Here is a 24,028-nt window from a genome sequence, read left to right as displayed (position 1 = left end):
TAAACTGAAAGAACCGGAGGTTGTACAGAGTTTCAGGAAGAGCATAAGGGAACAATTGACAGGAATGGGGCAAGAAATACAGTAGAAGAAGAATGGGTAGCTTTGAGGTATGAAATAGTGAAGGCAGGAGAGGATCAAGTAGATAAAAAGACAAGGGCTAGTAGAAATCCTTGGGTAACAGAAGAAATACTGAATTGAACTGATGAAGGGAGAAAATACAAAAATGCAGTAAGTGAAGCAGGAAGAAAGGAATTCAAACGTCTCAAATATGAGATCAACAGGAAGTGCAAAATGGCTAAGCAGGAATGGCTAGAGGACAAATGTAAGGATGTAGAAGCTTATCTCATGAGGGGTAAGATAGATACTGCCTGCAGGAAAATTAGAGACCTTTGGAGAAAAGAGAACCACATGCATGAATATCAAGAGCTCAGATGGAAACCCAGTTCTAAGTAAAAAGGGGAAGCAGAAAGATGGAAGGAGTATATAGAGGGTCTATACAGGGGCGATGTTCTTGAGGACAACATTATGTAAATGGAAGAGGAGGTAGATGAAGATGAAATGGGAGATATGATACTGCGTGAAGAGTTTGACAGAGCACTGAAAGACCTAAGTCGAAACAAGGCCCCGGGATTAGACAACATTCCATTAGAACTACTGACAGCCTTGGGAGAGCCAGGCCTAACAAAACTCTACCATCTGGTGAGCAAGATGTATAAGACAGGCGAAATTCCCTCAGACTTCAAGAAGAATATAGTAATTCCAATCCCAAAGAAAGCAGGTGTTGACAGATGTGAAAATTACCAAACTATCAGTTTAATAAGTCACAGCTGCAAAATACTAACACGAATTCTTTACAGATGAATGGAAAAACTGGTAGAAGCTGACCTCGAGGAAGATCAGTTTGGATTCCATAGAAATGTTGGAACACGTGAGGCAATACTTACCCTACGACTTATCTTAGAAGAAAGATTAAGGAAAGGCAAACCTACATTTCTAGCATTTGTAGACTTAGAGAAAGCTTTTGACAATGTTGACTGGAATACTCTCTTTCAAATTCTGAAGGTGGCACGGATAAAATACAGGAGGGAAAGGCTATTTCCAATTTGTACAGAAACCAGATGGCAGTTATAAGAGGCGAGGGACATGAAAGGGAAGCAGTGGTTGGGAAGAGAGTAAGTCAGGGTTGTAGCCTCTCCCCGATGCTATTCAATCTGTATATTGAGCAAGCAGTAAAGGAAACAAAAGAAAAGTTCGGGGAAGAAATAAAAACTTTGAGGTTTGCTGATGACATTGTAATTCTGTCAGAGACAGCAAAGGACTTTGAAGAGCAGTTGAACGGAATGGACAGTGTCTTGAAAGGAGGGTATAAGATGAACACCAACAAAAGCAAAACGAGGATAATGGAATGAAGTCGAATTAAATAGGGTAATGCTGAGGGAATTAGATTAGGATATGAGACACTTAAAGTAGTAAAGGAGTATTGCTATTTTGGGAGCAAATAACTGATGATGGTCGAAGTAGAGAGGATATGAAATGTAGACTGGCAATGGCAAGGAAAGCGTTTCTGAAGAAGAGAAATTTGTTAACATCGAGAATAGATTTAAGTGTCAGGAAGTCGTTTCTGAAAGTATTTGTATGGAGTGTAGCCATGTATGGAAGTGAAACATGGACGATAAATAGTTTAGACAAGAAGAGAATAGAAGCTTTCAAAATGTGGTGCTGCAGAAGAATGCTGAAGATTAGATGGGTAGATCACATAACTAATGAGGAGGTATTGAATAGAATTGGGGAGAAGAGGAGTTTGTGGCACAACTTGACTAGAAGAAGGGACCGGTTGGTAGGACATGTTCTGAGGCATCAAGGGATCACCAATTTGGTAATGGAGGGCAGTGTGGAGGGTAAAAATCATAGAGGGAGACCAAGAGTAGAATACCCTAAGCAGATTCAGAAGGATGTAGGCTGCAGTAGGTACTGGGAGATGAAGAAGCCTGCACAGGATAGAGTAGCGTGGAGAGCTGCATCAAACCAGTCTCAGGACTGAAGACTACAACAACAACAACAACAACAACAACAATACTGATTATTTCTACAACTACCTTACTGTGTTTTACGTGCCACGTTTTAGACAGATGCCATTTCTGTGGTTTCCTGAGACCCTCTAACCTAAAAAACCACTCAATCCCTGCCACACAGCCCCCGCTATCCGTGTAGCTGCTTCCTGTATGTAGTGGACTCCTGACCTGTTAGTGGAACCCGGAAACCCACCACCCAATGGCGCAAGTCAAGGAATCTGCAGCCTACACGGTCACAGGACCACCTGAGCCTCTGATTCAGCCCCTCCACTGCGCTCTGCACCAAAGAACCACAGTTTGTTCTGTCGACGATGCGGCAGAAGGTGAGGTCCGCCTTAATCTCACAAGGAAGACTGGCAGTCTTTACCATTTCCACTACCCGCCCGAAACCAGAGAGAATCTCCTCCGATCAAAAGTGACACATGTCACTGGTACCAACGTGGGACAACCACCTGCAGTTGGCTGCAGCCTGTACTCTTCATAGCATCTGGAAGCACACTTTCCATATTCAGAATGACTACCCTCCAGTGTGTACACTGGCTTCCTTCCCTCCTTGCCAGCCATGTTCCTAAGAGGCCCCATTATGCGCTTAATGTTGGAACTCCCAACTACCAGCAAATTGTGAAATATATAGTAATAGATATACACTGTGTGATCAAATGTTTCCGGACACCTGGCTGAAAATTACTTACAAGTTCGTGGTGCCCTCCGTTGGTAATGTTGGGATTCAATTGGGTGTCGGCCCAGCCTTAACCTTGATGACAGCTTCCATTCTCGCAGTCAGGTGCTGGAAGGTTTCTTGGGAAATGGCACATCATTCTTCATGGGGTGTTGCACTGAGGACAGGTATTTATGTCGGTTGATGAGGCCTGACACAAAGTCAGCATTACAAAACATCCTAAAGGTGTAGGATTCTGGTCAGGACTCTTAGCAGCCCAGTCCATTACAGGGATGTTATTGTCATGTAACCACTCTGCCACAGGCTGTGCATTATGAACAGGGGCTTGATCGTGTTGAAAGATGCAATTGCCAACCCCGTAATTGCTCTTCAACAGTGGGAAGCAAGAAAGTGCTTAAAACATCAATGTAGGTCTCTGCTGTGATAGTGTCAAGCAAAACAACAAGGGGTGCAAGCCTCCTCCATGAAAACACGACCACACCAAAACACCACCGCCTCCGAATTTTATTGTTGGTACTACACATGCTGGCCGGTGACGTTCACTGGGCATTTGCCATACCCGCACCCTGTTCATCGGATCACCACATTGCGTACCATGATTTGTCACTCCACACAACATTTTTCCACTGTTCAATTGTCCAATATTTACGCTCCTTATACCAAACGAGGCATTGTTTGGCATCTAGCAGCATGAAGTGTGGCTTATGGGCAGCCGCTCAACCATGAAATCCAAGTTTTACCACCTCCCACCTACCTGTCACAGTATTTGCAGTGGATCCTGATGCAGTTTAGAATTCCTGTGTGATGGTGTGGGTAGATATCTGCCTATTACACATTACAACCCTCTTCAACTGTCGGTGGTCTCTGTCAGTCAACAGACGAGGTCAGCCTGTATGCTTTTGTGCTGTACTTGTCCCTTCATGTTTCCTCTTCACTATCACGTAGGAAACAGTGGATCTTGGGATGTTTAGGAGTGTGGAAATCTCTTGCGCAGATGTATGCCACAAAAGACACCCAATCACCTAACCACATTTGAAATCCGTGACTTCTGCAGAGAGCCCCATTCTGCCCTCTCACGATGTCTAATGACTACTGAGGTCGCCGATAAGGAGTACCCAGCAGTAGGTGGCAGCACAATGCACCTAATATGAAAAACATATGTTTTTGGGGGTGTCCAGATACTTCTGATCACGTAGTGTATGGCATCAGAATAGTTGCTTCAAAAGCTATTTTATCCCAAAAGCAACAGATTATTTCTTAGTGTGAAACTAATTTGCAGCCTTCCTAAGAATAAAAAGAGTGCAGTTAGTGCTTTTCACACAAAATATACACACTTTGTCATCAATGATAGTTGTTAGTGTAGTTGACATATGCAGTATAAACAAATTTTAAAAAAATAACAATTTGTAATAGCTACAGATCTGTAGTAATATATGTCTTGAAATTTTCACCATCCTAAAGGGTACTATGTGCTCTATGAAACATGATATCTGAATGAAGTAATTAGCCAAGTTGCTTCATACATGTCATCAAATGACATTTGTGGCTACAAGAAATTAAATAAACAGTGAACTTTAATATTTTGGACTAGGTGCAAAATATTAGTACAAGTCACATTAAAATAGTGAGCATGGGCACTTTCCTCCATTACGTCACATGATTGATTTAATGAAACAGTATACAAGAGTAAGAAATCCTTAGACACATCATAAACTACCCTGCGTTCCTCCAAACCTCTCTCCCAATCCGAAACCTCTGTCCTATCCAAAGGCCTCACCTTCAGCCCTACTCCCAGATTCAACCAAACAGCCCTCATCAAAGATTTACTGTCCTACACTCGTACTCTCTGCTGGAAATATCACTTTGCCACAAAGAAAAATGATCCTAATCCTACTGCTAATGATCCAACTCCCCAAGACACTATCCAAATTGAACTCTACCTGGAACAGTTCCGTCCTCCGTCACAGCGGGACCCACCTCCTCTTCCTCAAAATCACCCTCTCCAAACCATCCAGGAATTTCTGACTTCCAGCCTTGCCTCTCAATCCTTCTTAAAAAAACCTTAATCCTACTCCCAACATCACCACTGCTGAAGCCCAAGCTATCCGTCATCTGAAGGCTGACCGATCCATCATCATTCTTCCGGCGGACAAGGGTCCACGACCGTGGTACTTGATCGTTGGGAGTATGTGGCTGAGGGACTACATCAGCTTTCAGACAACACTACATACAAAGTTTGCAAAGGTAATCCCATTCCTGACGTCCAGGCGGAGCTTCAAGGAATCCTCAGAACCTTAGGCCCCCTGCAAAACCTTTCACCTGACTCCATCAACCTCCTGACCCCACCGACACCCCGCACCCCTACCTTCTTCCTAAAATACACAAACCCAATCATCCCGACTGCCCCATTGTAGCTGGTTACCAAGCCCCCACAGAACGTATATCTGCCTACGTAGATCAACACCTTCAACCCATTACATGCAGTCTCCCATCCTTCATCAAAGACACCACCCACTTTCTCGAACGCCTGGAATCCTTACCCAATATGTTACCCCCGGAAACCGTCCTTGTAACCATTTATGCCACTTCCTTATACACAAATATTCCGCACGTCCAGGGCCTCGCTGCGATGGAGCACTTCCCTTCGCGCCGATCACCTGCCACCCTACCTAAAACCTCTTTCCTCATTACCTTAGCCAGCTTCATCCTGACCCACAACTTCTTCACTTTCGAAGGTCAGACATACCAACAATTAAAGGGAACAGCCATGGGTACCAGGATGGCCCCCTAGTATGCCAACCAATTTATGGGTGGCTTAGAGGAAGCCTTCTTGGTTACCCAAGCCTGCCAACCCAAAATTTGGTACAGATTTATTGATGACATCTTCATGATCTGGACTCACAGTGAAGAAGAACTCCAGAATTTCCTCTCCAACCTCAACTCCTTCGGTTCCATCAGATTCACCTGGTCCTACTCCAAATCCCATGCCACTTTCCTTGACATCGACCTCCATCTGTCCAATGGCCAGCTACACACGTCCGTCCACATCAAACCCACCAACAAGCAACAGTACCTCCATTATGACAGCTGCCACCCATTCTACATCCCTTCCCTACAGCCTAGGCCTTTGTGGCAAACGAATCTGCTCCAGTCCGGAATACCTGAACCATTACACCAACAACCTGAAAACAGCTTTCGCATCCCGCAACTACCCTCCAAACCTGGTACAGAAGCAAATAACCAGAGCCACTTCCTCATCCCCTCAAACCCAGAACCTCCCACAGAAGAACCACAAAAGTGCCCCACTTGTGACAGGATACTTTCCGGGACTGGATCAGACTCTGAATGTGGCTCTCCAGCAGGGATACGACTTCCTCAAATCCTGCCCTGAAATGAGATCCATCCTTCATGAAATCCTCCCCACTCCACCAAGAGTGTCTTTCCGCCGTCCACCTAACCTTCGTAACCTCTTAGTTCATCCCTATGAAATCCCCAAACCACCTTCCCTACCCTCTGGCTCCTACCCTTGTAACTGCCCCCGGTGAAAAACCTGTCCCATGCACCCTCCCACCACCACCTACTCCAGTCCTGTAACCCGGAAGGTGTACACGATCAAAGGCAGAGCCACATGTGAAAGCACCCATGTGATTTACCAACTGACCTGCCTACACTGTGAAGCTTTCTATGTGGGAATGACCAGCAACAAACTGTCCATTCGCATGAATGGACACAGGCAGACAGTGTTTGTTGGTAATGAGGATCACCCTGTGGCTAAACATGCCTTGGTGCACAGCCAGCACATCTTGGCACAGTGTTACACCATCCGGGTTATCTGGATACTTCCCACTAACACCAACCTGTCAGAACTCCGGAGATGGGAACTTGCCCTTCAGTATATCCTCTCTTCTTGTTACCCACCAGGCCTCAACCTCCACTAATTTCAAGTTGCCGCCGCTCATACCTCATCTGTCATTCAACAACATCTTTGCCTTTATACTTCCGCCTCGACTGACATCTCTGCCCAAACTCTTTGCCTTTACAAATGTCTGCTTGTGTCTGTGTATGTGCGGATGGATATGTGTGTGTGTGTGTGTGCAAGTGTATACCTGTCTTTCTGCCCCCGGGATTGGAATGACTCCTTACCCTCTCCTTTAAAACCCACATCCTTTCGTCTTTCCCTCTCCTTCCCTCTTTCCTGATGAATCAACCGTTGGTTGTGAAAGCTTGAATTTTGTGTGTATGTTTGTGTGTCTATCAACCTGCCAGTGCTTTCGTTTGGTAAGTCACATCATCTTTGTTTTTAGATAGATTTTTCCCACGTGGAATGTTTCTCCCTATTATATTCATAATGTATCTAATCAAATTTACTGATTTCTCCACTACATGTACTGGAGTTTAAATAAATACACTTGCTGATGAAGGTGTAATTCACAGAAACATACACTTTGAAAATCAATACATGTGACTTGTTACAGTAATTTGTAATTTCAACTGATATTCATAGCAGTCAACGTTTGGCCTAGTCTAAAATATTCACATTTAAATCACTTGTATGTCCATTTCCCATACAGTTCCCTCTCAAAAATACAATAATGAGCACCGCAATTTTCATGAACCATAAAATCTATCACTGAAAATATAGTCAGGACAGTTAATAGTAAACATCAGAAGCAGCTTTTTGCTGGCCCATTAGCATAGTAGACAATATGTGTAACGACATTTAGTTGACAGAACAAGAAGACACACATTTTTCGATTTATTTGGGCATTAATTACACACACAGTACAATTAATCAATATTCTCACCTGTATAATGAGCTAACCAAAACATTATTGAGCATTAACTACCTACACACTATAATTAATCAATATTCTCACCTGTATAATGAGCTAACCAAAACATAATGGTATGTAGATGGGGAATGGGGACTCAGACACACTTTCAAAGCTTCATTATTGTGGGGCTTAATCCTAAAACATGATACAAAACAGTCTATCATCAAGTCTATATCTTGCTGGACAAAATTCTGCCCCCGAGAAAATGGCTTTCCTGGATTGAATAGCAGTGCCTGAAATACAAAACTATGTTGTACACACAATTCCAATAAGAGATCCATCCAACGTATGAAAAACCTAAAACATTTATCCTCACCTTGAGATCATTTATAACACTTTGAACAAGAGTAAAAGCTACATTGTTTGAATCGAGGTTATTGATATACGTAGATGCTTTACACAGTTTCACACAAGTAACCGCTGCAGCTTCTGTCAGCTGTTTGCTGGTACCATGTGGACCGACAGCACGCTTCACTGAATCAACAAACTGTTTCTTTTTTGAGTGACGAGGTGAGCACGGAGCACCGGAATCAGCATTCACAATTTCTTCTAATACTTTCTGCTCAAAGAAAAATTACACACAGCTAGAAATTCTTTGTGGATTGGTAATAAATGTGAAGAAGAATATTATTGTGAATGCTAAGGACATTGACTACACAGGAAAATACTGACTGGTGATAAAATAAGCAGCATGATCTGAAGAGGCCACACGGCAGCACGTCCCTTTTTGTTGTCAGCAAAATTGTCCAGTATATCAAAAAGGCCTTCACAACATTTTGACAGTTCATCATTAGGCTTTTTCTGTGGACAGTAAATTTACACTAATGAACATATGAAAACAACTATAGTGGAATAACATAAAGGTATAATGTAATATAAAAATAAATGGCTCCATATGAACGAACTTACCTGCAAGTCGGCAAATTCGTTGGGGTAAGTATCCATCCAATTCCAGATTGCTTTTTCTAATGAGTTCATTAACACTAAATTTGCTGTCTTTTTTAAGAGCCTAAATTTCTGTATTGTTTCTGTAACCAATAAAGTCATTCATAATATTGTCATAACCAGATATACTTTGTTGTCTATTTAACCCTGTGTTACAATTCAACACCAACAATATCGCGTCTCTAGATTTACAGAAAATTGTTTCAAGAAAGAAAAGTGTACTTTATACAATTCTACAGATAAAAGTGAAAACATGTCATAACTAATGGAAGAACTCACCTTATAGTTGAGGCACATAAATAACGTAGAATGTTGCTAGCTATCACAGAAATCCTTCAACAGTACTATGAAGTGTCAGGTGGATGGGTGAGAGGAGACAGGAGGCAGTAGGGAGAATTAGGGGAAGAGTGTCATCCTCACGACAGTCAGAAGGAGTTGGGCACAGTGCACAATGACATGGAGGAGTGGGTTGGAAGGAGGAGATAGAACTGAGGAAGAAGGACACTGCAGAAAGAAGGGTGTGCGTACAGGATGGGTCATGGGACAGGGGTGGAGGAGGCTGTGGGGCAGGAGTTAGCAGAGATAGTGGCCAGGATGACTACAAAATCATACATGTTGTAAGAATACAGTTGAACCTGATATACACGTAACTCTGTTCTGTCTTATTTATATGTAAAGTTTTATCAGTCCCAGACATAATACAGTCTTACACAATTTGCTATTATAAATATCAAATTCTGATGAAATAAATTGAGTTTTGCATAACTGTAATAAGCACTGTTATTTGAAAAGAAACCCTGTGATATTTTCCTTAACTTTGTTAACATGCGCAAGTACAACAAGTGGCAGTGCTGCAGAGACAACAGACAAAGACAAGGTTAACCAGAGCATGCAACAAGGAAACAAAGACACTTCTGGCACTGTTGTTTTCAACACAAGAATTTCTTTTGTGGTAACAATCGAGAGGTAAAAAGTGGCCGGTTAATGTTTATTGTTGAACAGTGGTTCTATCATTCAGTTGCTTTTGTACATCCTTGGAGAACAGAAAAAAGAAAAATCACCCACTATCAAAAAGTAATATTCATAGGAGAGGTGGATGCTAGTCCACACAAAACAAAAACTGAAATCACTTCAGAATTATGAACTGTCTATATCACACTATGTAGAGTCATCAGCAAAAGAAATGAGTTTTTTAAAATTGGATGCAAAACCAACAAAATGCAGCCATCAGCAAGACAGGAGATACAAAGATTTGGAAAAGTAACTTTGTACATGTTTTCAGCAATAACGGGTTGGTGCTCTACTGATTAGTGGCGACATGCTGAAAGCAAAGGTGACAGATTATGCTACAAGTACGATCACTACTGATTTCGAGCTTCATCAACATGGTTACAAGGATTTAAAGATCGCCAAGGAATCATAGGGAGAACAAATTCCAGCAAATCGAAGGCTGTGGAAGACATCATGGTGCAACACTGTATTGATGAGGTTCTGAGAGTACCTTAAGGGATTTTCAACCTCAAAGCAACTACAACTGTGACAAGATCGGTCTATTCTATAGTCTGCTTTCTGGTCAAAGATTAGCCTGATAGGGTGACTCATGCCATGGAGGGAAGAAAAGTAAAATTCTCATGACAGTTCTTTTTGCCACAAGTGTAAATGCATGGTGTTCCAAAGGTGTAAAGACAAAACCAATACAATATGAACCCAATGCAAATTTTTGAATGATTATGATTTTAATGAAACAGTGGTTACAAAAACTGGAAGTTAAAATTAAAAAAGCAAAAAAGGGGAACTGTCTTCTTATGGACCGATGTGCAGCACATCCACCCCTTGCAGTTTTGGAAAATGTTCAAGTGGAATTTTTCCCTCCAAACTGTACCAGTGTTCTACAGCTGCTTGATTCGGGCATTATTGCAATTTTCAAATTGCATTATAGAAAAAGACTGGTTCAATATTTGACAGCATTGACTGATGCGGGAAATGAAAATTTCTTCATTAACTTACTACAAGCCACAGAATTTATTTCAGTGCCTGACAAATGGTGTCACCCTCCACAATTAACAGCTTTTTCCATAAAGCTCACACCTTACTGGAAGAAACTGCTGCTGATAATAATGGTGGGGGTGGCTGTGTGTGGTAATGAAGTAGCTCTACTGGAGGGTACAGATTTCGACAGTTTTGAACGTCTTGATGATAATCTCGCCATGTGCGCGGAACTCCAGGATGAGGATATTATTGCTGATGTGTGTACTAACAACATGATGACAATCAAGAATGTGGACTAGTTTCAAGTGACAGTGATGGAGATGGAGATGATGACCTGAATCTTGAAACACCTAAACTGAGTGAACTGTCAAGTGCAAGTGATGTGTGCAGGCATTACAACAATGCAAAAATGAATTCATTAATAAGCACTTAATGCACAAAAATTGAAACAAGCCAAATTATCTGATTTCTTTAAAGCAGTGTCAAGTTCAAAATAATACATTTTCTCTTTAATGCTATATCTTTGTTGGTTGTACTGTGCAAGGTGTCAAACTACAATACAGTATCTAATTTCTCTAAAGCAAGACCGGTTTTTTTCTTTTTTCTTTTAATACTGTACTCTATCTCTGCCGTTTGTAAAGTTTACACATTGCTGTATCTATATCTGACTTCTAAGTAATCCTGAGTCACAATCTTTTCACTTTCCCTTGATATATGTATAAATCAGATTCAACTGTAATTCTCACCTGTGAATTCTGAGAACCTGATGTTGGGAGGAAGGATCCAGATGGTACATGTTGTGAAGCAGTCACTGAAATCGAGCAAATTGTACTCATCAATGTGTTTTATAGTTGGGTAGTCAACTCACCTCCCGGCTACAGTTTGGTAGAGGTCATTCATTCAGGTTGGCAGCTTGCTAGTGGTCACACACACACATAGAATGTTCTGCTGGAGGTACAGCAGAGCTGTGCTTTTCATAGCATGGGATAGTCCTGTCACAGGACTGGAATGTGTAATGTGACAACATGCCGTATAGTGAATGCCAGGCATAGTCAAGGCGCAACAGTAGAGAAAGTGGACGCTTATGCCATCTGTGGGCCAGAATCGAAGGCAGAGCAGAAGTGCTTCCGCCTGGTGGCAGCTAAATTAAAGAACACTATGTGGGAGACAGTGTCTGGCTTGTGCTGCACTCTGACAGCGAAATAACAAAAGAATTAAACTAAATAATATTGTTATGTGTAGTAAAAATATAAATGTAATATTACTTTAATATACGAAAATGACTGTAATTGAATATTGTAATGCTATGGTAGGTTTAATTGTAAATAGAGAACCTGGCGTAATGTAAAATAATGTTTAGGTGTGAGGGGAATCCCCGAGAATGAGAACAGTGTACAGGTTGGCGCGTAATATTGGCGGTACAAGTAAGTTGGCATCGCTCCGAGGCAGAACAAGTGTTAAGTGGCGTAAAAGTGACTGCCGGTGTGTGCTACAGTAATGTTGCTAACAGGCCATTTAGAAGTGAGCTGAAAACAGATATGGACTTCGTTTATCGTATGGCTAAAACCTAAATGGACACTAAGTCTTGTAAGATGCAGGATTTTGAAGGAGATGGGTTGTGAGTGGCAAAATAGTATGGTTTCCTGCTGTGAGGTACATGGCACTGCATGGTGCAATGCCATGTTAATTGCGACGAGTTACTTGTGCCAGTGGACCAGTAGCCGCAGCCAATGGCGTATTGTGATCTCAATAACTGATGAGGTCCATCGGTGAGCTCACTTCGGTAGCAATGAACTAGAAGTTATGTTACAAGAGTATTATTATGAACAGTGGTTGTTATACCGATGCCATTATCAGTACATTTATATTCTGTGACTCAGTTTGTGTAATAGTGAAACCAAGTTCTCTATAGTGTGTTAAGTTTGAAGGCAATAATAATTTTGTGGTTTAAATTGCATTCCCCGAGTGTAATCAATTATTTAAAAGAAATAGCTCATTATTACCCCATATCCATTGATTTCTATGTGCTATAACATCAGTGAAAAGTTAGGTGCGTATCGGCGTAGCTATATTACAAGAGAAAATAGTCGGAATTAACGCCGAAATTGCCAGCAGACGCCGCTTCACGCAACGGATGGAAGATGCCAGGTACTGTGCCACCTTAATTACTATCTAGCTCGGTGTGGTGGCTTTTCAGAACATTACCATAGTCAAAAATTACTCGGTTCCATCCGAGCAATGTGATTCTCAATTAGTGTTTTCAGTAACTATATTGACAAGCAGATCTATATTGTTCTTTAATTAAGTGTTCAAGGAAATTGCTGCCACCTTGGTACACATTGTGCCATCAGCACAATGCAAGCTCAGTAACATTAAATTCAGTAATTACAATTTGTGTAGTTTACATTAACCCAAAACAAGTTCAAGTGTTTATCATGTGTGTTTATGTATTGTGAAACGATTTCAGGCTGTGGTATTGTTTTAAATGAATAATGTCCTCCTGCTAGGCAATATCAAACATACAGAATTAAGTGCTCCCTGTTCAGTCACTTCAAAGAGATTATCAGTGCTACTAATAATCAAATATAGACCTAAAAATAAGTTTGTTACGCACCATTATCATTATTTATTCCAAAAATTCCGTGTAGTAGTTGGATCACCATAGGGTGTCTATTCAAACCTATTACACGCGAGAGCTGCTTTCCAGAAGTCCAATGCCGCATGGTCTAATAATAAAGCAGTAAATTCGGGTAGTGGCACTGCACATGGGACATGGTAGGTTGGTGCAATGGACATGTCTTTCACCTGGGTCTTTTACAGGGTGGTATGATCCATTGGGAGTGCGTGCGGCATAAGGATGGGCAGTAAAACACTATTTTCAGATGGATGGGAAGGAAACATGGTTGATAAACAGTAAGAAAAAGAAGGTCTTTGAAGACATGAATGTGTGGTGCTATAGAAGAATGTTGAAAATTAGGTAGGTAAAATTGTGTAACAAATAAAAAAGTAAAGAATAGAATAAGAGAGGAAAGACATTTATGACACAACTTAAGAAAAAGAAAATATAGGTTGACAGGACTCATGTGTCAAGGAGTAAATACATAGGTAAGTACAGAGTGTAAGAATTGTAGGGGATGATCAAGACTTGAATACAGTAAGAAGGTGCAAATTGATGACAGTTAAAGTAATTGTGGTACAATGAAACCACATGCACAGGAAATTGTAGTGTGGAAAGCTGCATCAAACTAATCTTCACACTGAAGACAACAACAACAACAACAACAGCAACAGCAACAACAACAACAACAACACACACACACACACACATACACACACACACACACACACACACAATGCAATGTTATTCTCAAGTATGTAGATGAGAGTTACCGTTGGAATACATCCTTTGTTCCCATAATCCTCCTGGCCTCAATCTCTGCTAGTGTCTTGCCCCACACCCACTTCCTCCCTGCCCCAGGATGCTAAATTCACTCAACCTGCACATGTACCCCTCTTTCAAACAGTCTCCCCTTCCAAACCCGCTTCCCCACATCATCACCATTGTGTGCTGCACAAACAGACCTATACCAGCAAACTTTTGTTGCTTCCCTATTCCATGCACCTGCTCCCTCCCCTTCCAAACATTCCTACCCTATCTGCTGCCTCCGTCCAAGCAGTCATTCACCCTTCCCCAAACCTCCCTCCTGCTGCTTGCCTTCTTTCTTTTCTCACACACTCCACCCGACTTGCCCTCTCACACCAGTCTGCCTTGGAACTGCAGCCTGGCATTGTGTATTCAGCCAGCACAATGTAGCTGTTGTTTGAAGGGGGTGGGGCAGAGGGGTAGGGAGGGGAGGGAAGGACAGGAGAAGGGAGGGGAGTGGAGTATGACTGCACATGTATGTGTGTACGCTAGGTCAGAAAAGATTTCATCTGAAAGCTAGCAACATTTTCAGACTTTACTCCTAAATTACTTACATTCTGCCAGAACTTCCCACACCATGCTTAATGCAATGTTTGGAAGAGAGTTATTATTCTGAGGTATAAAACAAGTTCTGCCAAAAGGACACCAGATTGTTTTATTACTGCCTTCTTTTACGTAAATATTTATTTTGAGGAGAAGGTAAATGTTTTTTCCTTGCATTGAGCATGGCGTCCATGGTATGTTAAGCAGCAGCATTCACAGCATATAAAAATAAACTTTTAGTGAAGGAACATTAAGTAATAAAACATTCTGCTAAGTAAAGGACGACTTAACTGAGGTTGAGACAACACTAACTTACCATTTAACAGTTTAATAAGGCGATTGACGTCAACATTGATATGTTGTATAAGTTCTATATCACTGTAATCAGGATTTTCTTCATTGCATGTACTAAGCTCCTGCAACCTGGGAAAAGGAATGATACAAATTTTTGCTCCACGAAAAAGAAATTAAATCAAGAAATGAATGAAACTACTACAAAGAATGTTAATCAATATTAAAGGCAACATTGACGGAAATAAAAAATTCAATACTCTCAAGGACAATGTCATTTTATTAACGTGTGAGGTAGTGGGAAGTTGTTCATTGTAGGAGTATATGATAACAAATTCAGACCAAATGAAACATACATCACGGTAATAGGGGCCCAAACAGTTGCATCAATAAACGGTGTACCCCCACCTAGTGGCAACACAGGCATCTTTTCTTACATGCAGATGTTCATAAAGGTGCTGTATGGAATCCTGCAATAGACTGTCCTAAGCTCCATGCACCTTTTGTTGCAGTTGGCAATGGTTCGTGTAAATCCTGGAGAATGAGTAAAGCCCTGCTTCTTCATGTTCCATATGTGTTCAACTGGTGAGAGATTTGGTGATCTTGCTGGCCAGGACATTTGTTGTACACCATAAAGAGTGCTTTGGAGCGCAGCAGCTGTTATGTAGACGTGCATTGTCCTGCTGAAAAAACACATCACCTTCCTGTCGAAGAAATGGCAGTAGCATGGGGATAACAGCCAGTGCAATGTAGCAGTCACTGATTGCTTTATCATGCAGGATCACCAAGTGTGATCACGAGTTGTAACTGATAGCCTCCCACACAATAAAGCCAGGGATGGGACTAGTGTGTCATGGGCAAATGTTCTTTGAAGTGAGCAGCTCACCAGGTCTATGCCATACTTCTCCACATCCATTACTCATTTACAGACAGAGCCTGTTCTCATCAGAGAAGACAGTTGCGTGCCATTCCACACCCTAGTCAACTCTTTCGTGATACCGGAGTTGGCATGCCTGGCAATGTCGTAGTGTCAGAGGAACTCCTGTATGCAGAAGGTTCCCAATAGTCCCTGATGATACAGCAGGTGCTATATGTGCCTGCTTTTCATAACCAGATGATAATCAGCTGGCCATCGCTGCTAGCACAATGCATCGATCTTGGTTGGGAATGTACTACAGACCACTACTGAAAGCACTGTATCAACTGTCATAATGCAGTGCAGTACGTTATACTTTGTCTGCAGTCCACAATGTTAGCTGTATTACGTATTTTTAATCATCTGTACTCACATCCTGTAATGTGACTAGATGTATGTTATAATATTTTGATGATGACACGTCATTCAGGCATATTGGATATTTTGTGGTATGTAAGTAATAATAATAGTATGATCTGTACATTTTTTTTATTTTCAGTTCATCTTTGCATTTGATAATGGCTATTAAGTTAAAACTGCATAACTGTGAAACAACTAAATATTAAAATGTAGTCAAATGGCGCCAATTTCACACAGGAAGTTCTACACGATTGTGGCCCCCAACAAAGAAAAAAAACATTCCATAAGCATGAATTCTCACCTTCTCTGAGTCACAGATTTTAAAAAAGCTTTTTACTTTGTTTCAACATAGTACATATACTAACAGCCCGTCAGTTACAAGATTGGTACATGCTTGTTTTCTTGGGCACCACTGTAGGACAGGAGTGATAGACTCACCCACAAGCAGTAAACATCCAGAAGATGACAGAGATTTAAATCACATCATATTAGGATGTACTAAGTATCTTCCACACCAAATGAAATTTAAAAACGCGGCGTCCCTTGCAATCAAATATATAAACCCTGATGTGTGAGAACAATAGCCAAATTAATACTTTAATAGCAAGTTACCTAGGACAAGCAGACATAAATCTCTGATGTTCAAATACTCACATTTGTAAATTTATATGTGTAAAAATCTTTACTAATCTTAAAAACACTCATAAATGGCTGTATTATTTCCCGCTCTGTCCATCTTCACTGTAATTATTAAGGTACCCTATCTTGCCTCTAATTTTGAAGTACAGTGAACAACCAGTTCTCTGCATTCACGGAACATCACTAATCATTCAAGTGTTTTTGTAGAAGGAAAATAATCTCTTCACATCACTGGATGTTGATGATGCACATTTTAGGATGTGAAATATTCCCAGAAAGATGTCCGCTGGAGTGCGTTCTTCTCCCCCACTGAGGATAGTGGCAAAATTACGCTAGCCTGGATTTATTGTCAAAACAGCGTCAAACTTATTGACTACCCTCTGCTCCAGATGAATGGTGCTGGCAAGAAAGCTGAGGCTGCTACAAATGTATGCCAGCGAATTTTCAATTTTAGGTTCAGTGAAAGCATTTTGTGACTTTCATACTACAACTGAAACTGAAGGTTCTCTCAGAAAGTTAGAAAACCTCCCCATCAATGAACCTTTGTAAAAGCTTTATGACTTGTACTCAACTCAGTTTGTTTGATTTTTTTATGTACAGTATTGGACTTCAGTGACCACACGTTTCTTGGGCACTAGTAGTATATGTGTTACTACAATTTCCTTACTTTTCTGAAGTCAGTTATCTGACTTTACATTCAAATATCTTTTAATTTCAATTTGTTTTGCTGCTCATTTTCTAATTTAAATGAATTAGGCTGACTTGTACTCTGCAGTCAGTACATGATCGATAACTGGTAAAATCAGACAGGGTTCTCAATGCAATTGATATCAATACTAACTGTAATCACTGAGAATATCATGCCTCACATTTCTTTGCGTGCGATTCAGGTGAAAAGGTAGGTTTTGCTGCAGATGCAGGTGGCAGAGATGCAGTGTTTTTTTCTACGGAAATTGAGTTTGTTCAGTGCCTTATATTTGAGTATTATTATAACAAATTGGATTCACATGCTCATTCATTCTGCACCTGGCTATCATCACATCACTTAAACACTGTTATGCTTGGTAAGATATTTGATACAATTGCTCATGTTCAATGAAATTCAATTTTCCTCTCTACTATGCCTGCTATAAATTGTTGTGTTAATAAGTAAGTGTTCACCGCCTACTTAATTTTCAACATATTCTTTGCAGTCATAGTGCATTACTAAGTTTGATTCGTGGATCAAAACTTGTATACAAGATGGAATTTCAGGATTTATCTGGAATTACTTTCCTATGTAATCTTACTTAAAACACCTCGCAGTTATCTTACAAATGTAGCAAATATCAAGAAACAATTCATATCTGGATTCTGGAGTCTTTTGTATCTGCATCAATAATATTTGCTTCCTAGATGGCTGCACTGCTTTGGTCTTTGCGTGTGCATCACTACATATATGTTGCTGGTTAAGACTTCGCAGAAAACTCAGTCTGCTTACTGTATACTCAACATAGAAAATCTGTTCATCAGCAGTGAAAGTTGTGCCAATCATAACCCACAATTTTAATTTAGATAATAACTGTAATACAACAGGAGGCATTATCAACACAAATGGTCAAAACTCTTAAGAAGGGCTATTTGGAAAACTTTCTTGGTGCTCTGTAATGAATCAAGACCAGGCAGAACTTCTCTTGGTTGCAGAAATCTGTGGTTCAACCTAAATTCTGGCCAGTTTTGAACTTATTTTTATTTATAAATTATTTAATCTTTGATTGTAGATTTTCACAAAGTTTTCTAGCCCCCAGGAGCAAATTTGCCATAAATACTATTTTTTGTTCAGATATCTATATTTTAGTATACTGCGATGCTACTCTATGATGATTAGTTTGCACATAAATGACAGTAAATGCTAATAAAAGAAAACTATATCTTTTTTTATTAATTTACAGTGTAACTGTAGTATTAGACAAAACATATGCCACTATTTATTTTTTTCTTGCAATACTATCAATACTTGTTAAAGTAAATTCTTTTTATTAATGTATTTAAAAAGAAATTTTGTGTTAAATTATTAATCTACATCATATATGAGCATAATGTTTTGTTTATCTCTGTTTTTTATTTTGAGTCACAACCCTCGCACTTTTACTCTTAAGTGGTTTTTTTTAGAAGCTCCTTGGTCAAGTGACTTCTTGTGTAAACAGTGCCTCCAGATTCAGAAATAAATCTAAGTATTTCAAAACCAAACTAACCATTTTTTGTCAGCACCTGATCTTTATTGAGAATAAATAAGTTTTTTTTCTCAACAAAATACAATAGGTTATGGGTCCCAGTTACGTGTGTAAAAATGTGTGCAAAAAGTGACAGGTATAGTTTTCTTTTAACTCGTATTTGAGAGTGTGTTTTTTTGGTTTTAGAGAGAAATGGATCTGGTAAAACATATCAAGCCGTTGAATAGTGAAACTGATTGGCCAATGTGGAAGAGAAAAATGCGAGATCTAATCGACTATCATGAAGGAGCTTTACACATAATTGATGGGAAGTCAATAAAACCTGAGCCACTGTTTGAAGGTGCTAATGATGCAGCAATAAAGGATCATAAAGCGAAGCCAGATTTTTTAACATAAAGCAAACACTTATGCCAAGTCGATGATTACAAGACACTGTGTATCAGAAGATCATGGACAAAGAAATGGCTCATGAAGCGTGGGAGACATTGAAGCAGAATTTCGAAGCATCATCAAAGGACCAGCTGTTCAAGATTTGTTCAGATTTCTTCGCATTTAATCAGACTCAGGAAGAAGACATCTCCACACACGTCGCAAAGTTAACAAGTCTGTGGAATGAACTGAACAATGGGCTTGATCTGCTATTGGTATGTATAGTTTTACATATTCTACCTGCAAGCTTTGATTCCTTTAAATCGAGCTGGATGTTATTAACGAGAGATGATAAGAAAAGTTTAATGAATTAAAGGAACAACTGTGCATGTTTGAGAGAAATTTCATAAAGAGTAGTGAAAAATCAAACAAGAGGCATTACTAGTCAAATCAGGTGAACAAAACAAAATAAAAACTAACAAATTCAATGTTAAAGGAAAATGTAACTATTGCAAAGAACCGGGCCACTGGATCAAATATTGTAAGAAGTGGATTGCTGATGGAAGACCAGCTAAAAATACAACTGTTCAGAAAAACATGGACAAAACTGTAATAACGAATGTAGCATTGTTTACTATTTGTGGCGAGGCTTGTTCATTAGAAGTGGATGTATACAATTGGTGGATTGACAACGGTGCAAACGAAACATATGACAAATAGTCCTGATTACTTTGTCAGCTTTGAAGCATTCAACAATCCCTGCTCTATAACGGCTGCTGGACAGGAGTCTCTAGAAGCAACAGGAAGAGGATCAATTCGGATTCTGGTAACAGTTGGCAGCAGATGTGAAGAACTGACCCTGACTGATGTCTGGCATGTACCAAAAATTTCCAAAAACCTTATTTCTGTTTTAGCTGCCAAAGACCATAACAAAAATAGTATATTTCAGTCAAGTACTACATATTGCTCTTTGACAACTGGTGGTAGAGCGAGACTGTGTGGAAATCGTAAAGTTGGTAGTACTTTATACAAAGCAGAAATTAAGCCCTTAGTGCCAGAGAAGGGTGCAATGGTGAATCTTTCAGTGGAAGATAGATTTGATGTACTTCAACTGTATCATGAGAGGTGGGGTCATCAAGACAAGCATCATGTTAAAACAAAATTAAAAAAGGAATTTAACATTGATGTTAGGGAAGGGCAGAGATTTGTGAACCATGCAAATTTGGGAAAGCGCATCGTCTACCATTTGGAACTAGAGAAAATCAACAAGGCCTGCTGAGTTGATATCAGCTGATCTGTGCGGACCTTTTCATGAGTCATTCCAGGTGAAATATTACCTTGTTTTGTTCAAAGATAATTGCACCAAGTTTCACTATGCCGGCCGAAGTGGCCGTGCGGTTAAAGGCACTGCTGTCTGGAACCGCAAGACCGCTAAGGTCGCAGGTTCGAATCCTGCCTCGGGCATGGATGTTTGTGATGTCCTTAGGTTAGTTAGGTTTAACTAGTTCCAAGTTCTAGGGGACTAATGACCTCAGCAGTTGAGTCCCATAGTGCTCAGAGCCATTTGAATCATTTCAAGTTTCACTGTGGTTATTTTGCTGCAGAAAAATCAGAGTTGAGTAAAATTCTCAAAGATTTTCTCTCACGTACAAAGGCATTGGGGCACTCTGTTAAAGAGACGCTGAGTGACAATGGCAAGGAGTTTGATAACAAAGAGGTTAGATCCATCCAAAGTTCAAATGGTATAACACAGTGATTGATTGCTCCCTATACTCCTGAGCAAAATGGTATTTGTGAGCCGGATAGTAGGACAGTTGTTGAGATGGCCAGGACACTTAAGTATTCAAATCTAGATGTCACTTATCCAGAACAGATATGAGTTGAACTGGTTAACACAGAAATTTACAGAATAGGACAGGGAAGTCATCTGTAGAAGGTTTCAGCCCTTACAAGTTGTGGGAACAGAAAAAGCCTAAACATCTTAGGATTATTGGCTCAACATGTTATGTACACATTCCAAGTGAAAAACGAAAGAAAATGGACAAGAAATCTGTGAAAGGACATCTCATTGGTTATGATGGTGATGAACGCTTCAGGATTTGGATAAAAGAAAGTAATTCAATTGTGCTGTCCAGAGATGTGCAATTTGAAGAAAAACTGGGATTCTGTACTAAACAAGTTACACTACCATTTCAAGATGTTGAAAAGCCCATTGCAGGTCCAGATTATATTAAAAATCAATCAGAGAGTGAGGAAAATAAACACTCAGAAGATAGTTGGAGCATAAAAGTAGTTCAGACACAGAATCTGATGATGACATTCTCGAACCTTACAAATAGGAAATAGGAGTGAAGTTAAGAGATCGTTCATCATTAAAGAGACCAACATAACTCAATGATTATGCAATGATAACAGAAGATTTCTTTGTCACAAATGAGGTTCCTGAAACATATGAGGATGCTCTTAGACATGAAGACAGCATCAAATGGAAAGAAGCAATGGACAGAGAAATGGAATCTCTGATCGAAAATGAAACCTGGGAGCTTGAAGACTTACGGAAGGGTGCCAAGGCAATCCCATGTAAATGGTGGTTTCGACTGAAAACAAATGAAGAAGGTCAGATCAAAAAATTTATGCTCAACTGGTTGCCAAGGGTTTCAGTCAACGAGAAGGCGTAGATTACAGTCAAACTTTTAGTCCAGTTGCAAAAATGACAATGATTCGCTCTATTCTGAGTGTTGCTGCAACTAAAAGAATGTATATTGGATAGTTTGATGTGTCAATGGCCTTCCTGTATGGAAAACTTGAGGAAACCATTTACGTGGCACAACCAATAGGATATGAAGATGGAACCAACAGAGTTTGCAGGCTGAAGAAAAGCCTGTATGGTTTAAAACAAGCACCAAGATGCTGGAACAAGCAATTCAGAGAATTTTTGGTCGATCTAGATTTTAGAGTAAGCCAAGTAGATCCGTGCTTGTACGTTCAAAATAAAAATTGCAAAGATGTTCTGGTAATTTTGTATGTTGATAACAGGTTGGTAGCTGCCACTGATTCAAATGATTTGAGCATTTTCTTTCAACAATTGCAAAAGGAGTTCAGGATCACAACGGCACCTGGAAAATATTATTTAGGTCTGTAAATTGAACATGGCAAGGATGGCTGTATCAAGATTCACCAAAAGGCTTATGCATAACAAATTTTAAAACGTTTCAGCTTTCCAGAGTGTAAAGCAGTTTCTACCCCAATGTTGAAAGTTACAGATGTTTCACAGTCAGAGAAAGATGACAAGGTAGAACAGTCTTTTCCAAATAGATAAGCAGTTGGAGCATTAATGTATCTGATGCCAGACCTATACTTCAGTGTAAGTGTTCTGTCAAGATCTCTCAAGAATCCCACCAAAGAAAACATATTAAGGGTAAAAAGGGTTCTTCATTATGTATCAGTAATGACTGAATATGGAATCACATACAAATCAATAGGAAAGAGCACAACTCTGGAATGCTACAGTGATGCAGATTTTGGAGGCTGCTCAAAAAAAGGCAGATCAACATCTGGAGTAGTCATCAACTACACAGGAGGGGCGATATCACGGCTAAGTCAGTGACAAACCATGGTGGCAACATCTACAACTGAAGCTGAACTAGTTGCCGCAAATGAAGCTGTTAAGGAGATTATTTGGTTAACTCGTCTACTCGGAGAAACAACAAGACTATCTGAAATCCCAGTTCTCCGAATAGACAATTCAGCAGTAGTGAAGTTGGCAGAGAATCCCGAATCTCATCGCCGAACCAAACATATAGCCATCAAGCATTTCTTTATTCATGAAAAACTTTATAAAGGAAGAATTAAGAGTTCATCAAATCCCATCTGAAGAGCAGGTAGCGGATATCGTGACCATAGCTCTATCGAAGACACGTATGAAGATATTGTGTAATCAAATGGGACTGTTGTAAAACTCAGTTTTGTTTTGTTTTGTGGGTTTGCCTGTTTGTTGATTTCTATTTAACAAGGGAAAGTGTTAAAGTAAATTCTTTTTATTAACGTATTAAAGAAGAAGATTTGTGTTAAATTATTAATCAACATTACATATGAGCATAATGTTTTATTTATCTCTGTTTTTTATTTTGAGTCACAACACTCGCACTTTTACTCTTAGGTGTTTTTTTACAAGCTCCTTGGTCAAGTGATTCTTGTGTAAACAGTGCCTCCATATTCAAAAATTTGAAAACCAAACTCACCGCTTTTTGTCAGCACCTGGTCTTTATTGAGAATAAATAAGTTTTTTTTTTTTTTCTCAACAAAATACAATAATACTCAACCAGTGTTTCATTATAACATGAGGTTAACAGCTTTAAGAATATTTGCAACAACTCAAAAATTGTATCATCAACCGTTATTTTCAAAAATCCTCAGAGGAATTAATACTTATGAAAAATACATAATAAATTAAAATTGAATTAAGATCTAACCACGGAAGTTACATAAACAATGTTTTGACTAACTGAGCATACTGGAAGCTTTGAGAACATTTAGCATGGATTATATTATCGTCAATTAGTGCCAATTGCAACAGATTCATTTTGCCATTGAAAGGGTTAACTTCATATGAAGCCCTTTGGAGATGTGGGGTTTATAAAGACAATGAAACTGTTCTCAAGTATTTATGTTCGTTCTGAATCTGTGTTCTTTCTTGTGATAGTGAACTGTGTTTCTGATAGTTTTACACTGAACAAAACCACATATTTTGAAA

The 24,028-nt window shown here is 39.7% G+C and overlaps 1 protein-coding gene across 1 annotated transcript in view; it reads right to left on the bottom strand.

Annotated features, from left to right (window-relative positions):
• LOC126474727 (neurofibromin) overlaps positions 1-24,028 on the bottom strand; it is a 457,914-nt gene that overhangs the window by 383,032 nt on the left and 50,854 nt on the right. The window contains exons 5-9 of the mRNA XM_050102210.1: positions 14,804-14,910; positions 8,496-8,614; positions 8,259-8,387; positions 7,903-8,145; positions 7,629-7,819 (exon numbers count right to left, since the gene is read on the bottom strand). Coding sequence (XP_049958167.1) covers positions 7,629-7,819; positions 7,903-8,145; positions 8,259-8,387; positions 8,496-8,614; positions 14,804-14,910 — 789 coding nt within the window. The remainder of the gene's footprint in view (positions 1-7,628; positions 7,820-7,902; positions 8,146-8,258; positions 8,388-8,495; positions 8,615-14,803; positions 14,911-24,028) is intronic.

This window comes from Schistocerca serialis, chromosome 1 (genome assembly GCF_023864345.2).
Source record: "Schistocerca serialis cubense isolate TAMUIC-IGC-003099 chromosome 1, iqSchSeri2.2, whole genome shotgun sequence".
Taxonomy (NCBI): domain Eukaryota; kingdom Metazoa; phylum Arthropoda; class Insecta; order Orthoptera; family Acrididae; genus Schistocerca; species Schistocerca serialis.
This window is presented reverse-complemented; position numbering and strand designations above follow the sequence as displayed.